This window comes from Ictalurus furcatus, chromosome 20 (genome assembly GCF_023375685.1).
Source record: "Ictalurus furcatus strain D&B chromosome 20, Billie_1.0, whole genome shotgun sequence".
In the NCBI taxonomy this organism is placed as follows: Eukaryota; Metazoa; Chordata; class Actinopteri; order Siluriformes; family Ictaluridae; genus Ictalurus; species Ictalurus furcatus.
This window is the reverse complement of record NC_071274.1, coordinates 5,108,926-5,116,425: the sequence shown is the minus strand read 5'-3', so window position 1 is coordinate 5,116,425 and position 7,500 is coordinate 5,108,926. Positions and strand designations below refer to the sequence as shown.

Here is a 7,500-nt window from a genome sequence, read left to right as displayed (position 1 = left end):
ACGTTGCGCTTTCTGGTTTCTCAATTACTTCAAAAGACAGAGTAAAAAGTCATAATAGGAAATAACTTGTTTCACGGACATTAAAACACATGTTGTAATTTAATGAATAAATAATTGTAATTGTTGGAAGTCTGCTGTGGTTTGAGAAGAATAAAACACCTCGGGACATACCGTTATAGCAAAATAATTAAAGTCGGGTTAGAAGAGTAACTCTGCTTCATGTTGAGTCTCCCATTGTTGATTATTTTCCTAGAACAGTACGCCCAGTCATGTTTTATTCCTTACATATTGCACGAACATGTGAGATACTCTTGCAGATAGAGACACATATACTAGACACACACACACACACACACTTGTGTGTAAACATTCGCATTTCTCATGACTGAGCGCTCTCTTACACCTGTTTTGAAAATAACTTCTCGCTGCAGTGCTGTAGCAGAACATAAAAAGCTCAACACTGCACCCTGCTGGACAAAAAACAGAACTGCAACCTGCTTTTGAGCCTGTTTGTGTGTAGCTACATTCACACGTGTGTGACCTGGTGAAGACAGAAGTGTATTTGCGTGTACTTCTGTCAATAGTGAGAACATTTGCTGCTGCTGCTTCCTGTGTTTGTCTTTTTTTTTTATTATTTATTGTGCTAAACCTCAGCAGGCCATGAAACCTCTCATACTACATTGTCAACATATCCAATCCCAACATCCATCTCTGACTTCTTTTCACTCTCATGTCCAAATCTGCACCCTTTTCTCTATGTCAGGAGTTGTACTATTTTGTAACCACGCCTCAAATCGTTTTGGAGATGCAGCGTGCTCATGAAATCCCACGATGCACTTCTAAAGTTATCTAATTCGTTCATGAGTAGGAACGCTCAGATCTGGATTTTAAACATTAAGCACAAACATAAATAACATTTAAAAAAAAAAAAAAAGACATGAACTATAAATCTAGTTTGGCAGCATCATGCGAGGATACAAAGGAGAAATCATAAATTAATAATAATAAATTATTATATGTAATAATAAATTTAATGAGGATTTTAATAAGATGTAATAAATCAGTGCAGATGTATAACCAGCAGACGTGCTAGTGCAGTTAGTCGAACATGTAAACAAGTGACTTTTAAAGCATCACACGTCTCATGAGCCATCACTTTCATAACGTTGAACCCCGGATGAACCCATGTCCATATGGGCCATGTGCACCGTATAGCTGATATATTCGGTCATGCCTTATAATTTTGCTACAGTACAATCTATACAGCAAGATATATGGAAGCATGACAAAGCATTATGCAGATTTATCGACATAATATGGTGCAATTGTGACTTTTTATCTAGTAATTGAATCAGGATCAGTTTTATTGGACAAGGTTTACCTACAGTGCTTACAGAAAACACTGGACATACTAAGACTTTGGACAAAAGGGGACATAATTATACATAACTGATAGCATACATCAGAATATGGGGTAAAATCAGACACAGACAATTGTATAGAATGTCTTTCTATGCTGGAGCATGACAATTTCCCCTTCAATGGAACTCAGAGGCCTAAACCTGTTCCAGCATGACAGTGCTCCTGTGCACAAAGCGACCTCCATGAAGACATGGTTTGTGAAGGTTCGAGTGGAAGAACTTGAGTGTCCTGAACAGAGCTCTGACCTCAACCCCACTGAACACATTTGGGATGAACTGGAACACCGACTGCACCCCAGGCATCACCTCCACACCCAACGTCACTGCCTGACCTCACTAAAGCTCATTTGGCTGAATGAGCACAAATCCCCCTACTGAAAAGCCTTCCCAGAAGAGTGGAGGTTCTTATAACTGCAAAGATGGACTCAATCTGGTATGGGATGTTCAACAAGCACATATGGGCGTGATGGTGAGGTGTCCACAAACTTTTGGCCATATAGTGTACTTCAATATTGCACAGAAATCAAATATTGTACAGCACAGGTTAAGTGAGACTGAGGAGAACATGACTAGGGTGAGTGTGACAGAAAGGTTCTCAAGTGAAGATGTTTTAGCACTAGATAATCTGTAGCTCCTGCCAGAGTGAAGAAGCTCGATCAGGCAGTGTCCAGGGTTGGAAGGATCCTCTAATTGTGACCACAACAAAACCCATCAGTGTGTAAACAAGCAGTATAATCTACCTGAAGTATTGTTTTTCAGCAGGGAGAATGTCTAAGGCTGAACAGGATAGTGTGTGGGTGTGTGGGTGTGTGGGTGTGTGTGTGTGGTGTGTGTGGTGTGGGTGTGTCTTGGTTAAGGGTAAGGGAAAGCCTAATAAGTGGATTTATTAATATTGAGATGAATTGTGAGATATTAGATCGCAGTTGTGAGATAAAAAGCTAAATCTGTTTAAAGTTGAAGATACATGGCAGATACATAGCTTCCAGTGCTATCTTTTTTTCTTTCTTTCTTTTTTAAGCTCAGGGAAGTCTGGCTTTGGTCCAGCACAGTGTGATGATTCCCCTAACACACTGAGGGAACCTGGTCATTAACAGATGATGTTTTTCAGAAGACACCCGTGCTTCTACTGTACATCGAGAGCCCAGGAACTCCTACACTAAGTCATATTCAGTTCCATTTTATTTGGAGAGCACTTTTAACAGTCACAGTCAGCTTTACAGAAACCCAGATGTAGATTTAGATCCCTAATGAGCAAGCCAGATGTGACGGTGGTAAGGGGAAAAACTCCAGGAAATGACACGAGGAAGAAACCATTAGAGAAACTATTATAAATCATTACAGTATAGAGTTGTAGAAAAGTAAGTGAGAATGTAAGACAAACAGATATCATAATGCTATCATTATGGCCCGTGTTTTTTTTTTTTTGTTTTTTTTTTTTGTTTGGTGGTTGTTGTTTTTTTTTTTAAAGGATCCATAACCACGTACTTTCCAAGATTTTCCAAGCACAGTTTGGTGATTTCTCTGCTCCAAAACTCGTGTTGTAAATTCAGGAAATGACCAAACTCAGAGTCCAATTCCAAGATGTGAAGATGTTAGTGAACATGAGAGCTAGACCTACAAAAATTGGCTATATTAGGATGGCGCTAATTGGTACAGGAAAAGCAGTGCTAGACGATGATTTTATCAGGCTCCACAGTCAGGAGCAGCTTCTTCTTTTTTTAATTTTTATTTACCAGATCAAATAGAAACTCGATGCCATGCAGATTTTTATTTAGGATAAGACTCGATTCAGCTCCATTTTTCTGTCATGTAAACAGAGGCATTTCTGAGAAGGAAATATGAAGAGTAGAGGCAACAGGGAGGATCAGCTTCCATACGTCTGATCGTGATAAAACCCGAGGCCTTCTGTTTCTCTCTCTCTCTCTCTCTCTCTCTCTCGCCTTCCTGCTAGATCACTTACACGCAGAGCTAATCATATCTGTTCCTGCTTTATACAGCCAAGATGAATGAATAAATATATAAATATATATATATACACACACACTGTACCGCTAATTAAATTATCTCCTCTGGCTCAGTGTGTGTGTGTGTGTGTGTGTGAGAGAGAGAGAGAGATTATCTAACCCTGGTGTCACTATACTGTATAAGTATGCTTAAATAGTGTTAGGAGGTGATCTAGGTAATGTAGGTCTCCAACTGCACACTCTGCTGCTTGAGTTATTAATTTTGTCCCGTTTTAACCTGCGTGTTCTGTTTCATTTGATGAAATAACTAGGTTAATGTTTGCTGTGCTGTGTTTTTCGCAGGCCCAAAAAAATGAGCGGGAGTCCATCAGACAGAAGCTGGCACTGGGGAGTTTCTTTGACGATGGACCTGGAATTTATACCAGCTGCAGCAAGAGTGGCAAACCTAGCCTGTCCTCACGGTGAGTGTGCGTGTGTACGTGCATAAAAGCACAGGAGAAATGCTCTAAATTCGTTTTACAAACTACGTTCCATGGAGGCGAAATTACTGTCACCGATTTCATTGTTGCGAATCGCTCTGCCGCAATATTATTCAAATGAGTCTTGCAAGTGAAGGTCACTTTCTAGTGTGCAGTCTTGATTTTACAATCAAATCGCAACACAAAATTTCCCGTAAGTGACATAGTAGATGTGAAGTGTGTTTTGGGGACTTTGGCTGCAGGAAGGTTCAAATGATGCACACATATCGGGGTTTTTGTGGCTTTCTCCTCGAGAGCTTAAATCATCTCTCATTCCAGCTGTTAGCAACATCACATGAGGCAGAGCAAATGAAGGAAGAGACCTCATGCAAACTTCCAGTTATTCCACTGTTTACTTCTGAAACATCGTCTTCAGAGCATAATGAGTCTTTGTGTGTGTGTGTGTGAGTGTGAGTGTGTGTGTAAGTACTGGAAAACAGGAAGTACTTTCAGAGTTGAGCGTTCACTCTCTAAGAACGAAGGGGAGGACTTCCCCTTCTGTGTGCAGATCCCGGCATAGACGTGCTTCCCAAAAGAGAAGAACACGCACACGCATCTCGGTTGTCTAAGTGTGTGAAGGGACAGTATATACTTCCTTGGAAGGAATCTGGACAAGTCATATGAGATGTAGATCATCTACACCACACACACACACATACACCTTCATATTCCTGTCAGTCATCAACATGGCCAAACATGGAATGGCGCATAAGCACAGATGACCCGAACATCAGCACAGCCATGAAACGTTTCCATCCACCTGATCATTTTAGGCCTTTTATCACTGCATCAGAACCTGTTCATTTTTCTAATCAGCACCTGATCTAGAACCAGCAGTTACAGTTTTTAATATCTGCTTAAGATTTCTACCAACGTGACCCAATGGTTTCCAAACGCTTTTATAGCTGTAACTTCAAACCTTGGGTTCTTGAGTTGGCGCCAAGTAGAACCCTTTTAGAAAGCAAAGAACCTTTACGTCTCCACAGATCCACTTTAGATACCCTTAAATAACAATTTTGGTGGGCGGGACTATCAGCACTGTCGGTTAATACTACAATCGATTAACTTCTAACCTCAGACTAGGAGAAACTAAATCTCTTATCAACTCAGAGTTCCTGCTCGAGGACTCGGGGCGGTCTCCTCAACTCCGAGTTCAGCAAGTGACGTCAATTCAACATGGATGCTTACAGCATCAGCAGTAAACATAGTAGCACTTTAAATGAGTTATACTGTATATACACAAGTATTTGCCTTAGATCAACCAACATACAGACATGTCCGCTTGTTAAACCATATGGTTCACTCTTTTTTAGGAAAATGTACGTCACTCACCACGGTTATCTGTCTGGCTTGTTGCTAACAAACGGCGGTCGGATAATGATGTAATTCTAAACTCCGGCATCCCACTTGTGGGGAGTGTTGGTATGCAGCATAACAACTGATTGTGAATAACACGCATCACACAACCAGTTCAAAACAAGCCTGATTTATTCGTACTGTTTGCGCCAAAAGCAACCGTTTTATTAGTCAGCGTGCAAAAAAAACAACTTTTTAATCTCTTAAAAACTTACGACAAATTGCTTTTATGGTGCGAACAACGTGAACTTTTACTCGTTTTCTAATCACACAGATTTGACTGCTTTAAAAGCACAGTTATGTTATTTATATGACATCATTTTTTTAATCTCGTCACTGTGACCGCCCCAGCCGTCTTTTAAGTAGTTTAAACCTGCAATATTTACAGTAGTCTGCTTCTTGCTTTGAAAAACGGTTTAGAGTAGTAAATCAAACAGCACGTGAACTCGTGCTCTAATGAGAAGATGAGATTATAACGCGGGTCTGGTTTGATTCCTCCCATATTTCCACTCGTTTATCGATCTGAACTTCACTACCGTTTCCGTTAGTTGTGTCCGTCTTCTCCAGATGGATTTCTGCGATCTGCTTTTATCTGGTTTGCGGAGCTCGAGGGTGTGTATGTGCTGTTATTTTGGGACTACATCTTGATTGCAGCACAGGATAAGTCCAGTATTGATCCCAGACGCTGTGTTTCACACAGGAGTGATAAAATCAGGAGGACTGGGCTGACACTATTGATCATTAATTGGTAAATTCATCCTGGAGGAGAGTGCGGACGTACAGATTAAGTCCTGATCTGAATTGATTGCAGTCGTTTCTCCTTTGCATTGATTTTCCTTTGTGGCATTTCTCAGAGCGCTCTATAGAGACAACAACTGTTTTTCATTAGATGTTGTGTCACTTTTTCTGATTTCTGTAATGATAGTATTGCTCACTGTACTGTCATAACATGATAATAGCCACAAGAACACCCTTGCTTCCTCCTTACACAGGAAATCACAGCCAAAGAACAGACTCTTAAAATATTATGAAACAGTTGGAAATTTTATGTCGTATATTGTCACCAATGGCATGATTAATCACTGTCACGGAAAACTGATTCTGATGAATTCTTCTCGACTGAGGTGTGTGTGTGTGTGTGTGTGTGTGTGTGTGTGTTTGTGTCTCCCACAGACTACAGAGTGGCATGAACCTGCAGATCTGCTTTGTTAATGACAGTGGGAGTGACAAAGACAGCGATGCAGATGACAGCAAGACAGAGACCAGTCTAGACACACCTCTGTCCCCTATGGTACACACACACACACACACACACACTATGACTCTATAACCACTATCACCTAGATCACTAAGCTGCCCAGTTAAAAACTGACTCAACTCCACTTAATACAGCTCATAGTTAATAAATTCTCATAGTTAAAAGGTCTTCAGAAATGGCCTGAGTGAAAATGCCCCTCCTGTCATGTGGTTATAAAAGCAAAGCTTCCCAGCAGCCATTTTGGTTTAATTTACCATAACGTATGTAAAGGTCTGTGCTAGAAAAGGATTTGTACTTCACCTAATCGTAGCTTCATTCACATTTCACGTTTTGACCTTGCTGGATTTCCCCAACCTCCTCTAAATTAATATTTAATTGACAAAATGACCTATTTGAGTCAAAATAATCTTTCAACTGATTTGTAAAATATTAAACAACTTGAAAGGATTTTAATTATCTACAGATTATATATTACTATTGTGTGCTGTTTGAGTGTATTACAGGGACATTACAGATTGTTACAGAAGTATACAAGTTAAAAAAAATAATAAACAGCTATGGGGGTTTCATAACCAAACAAAATTCAGACAATTGTGTGTGTGTGTGATTGCGACCTTTTATGAAATGACGTGAATGAGCAATATTTAGAACGAAATCCAGGTGTAATTTTGCTTTCATGTTTAATAATCTTTTTCAAAATTATTGGCAGCCTCTCAATTAATATTTGTGGAAGTCCAATCTGGAAAGAATAACTACACTGAGCCTCTTCCTGTAATGTTGAACAAGGTTGGAGAAGCTTCTTTATATTCTTAGGTTTATTGATGTGCACAGTTCAGTTTGGTTAAATAGGGATTAGGACTGAGTGACCTGATGATAGTATCATGATCATCACAATATCTTTTTGTAATATACTGTGGATATTCTGATATCTTTTTTGTTTAACTGACTGGAAGCAGCTGATCAGATGTTAAAATGATTTTAAT

The 7,500-nt window shown here is 39.7% G+C and overlaps 1 protein-coding gene across 5 annotated transcripts in view; it reads left to right on the top strand.

Moving 5' to 3' along the window:
• schip1 (schwannomin interacting protein 1) overlaps positions 1 to 7,500 on the top strand; it is a 68,121-nt gene that overhangs the window by 47,263 nt on the left and 13,358 nt on the right. For 4 of the 5 annotated variants that reach the window (XM_053651717.1, XM_053651719.1, XM_053651720.1 and 1 more), the window contains 2 exons: positions 3,728 to 3,846; positions 6,433 to 6,550. In XM_053651717.1, the coding sequence (XP_053507692.1) occupies positions 3,728 to 3,846; positions 6,433 to 6,550 (237 nt within the window). Of the gene's footprint in view, positions 1 to 3,727; positions 3,851 to 6,432; positions 6,551 to 7,500 lie in introns of those variants that run through there. The other variant, XM_053651721.1, reaches the window with a different exon arrangement.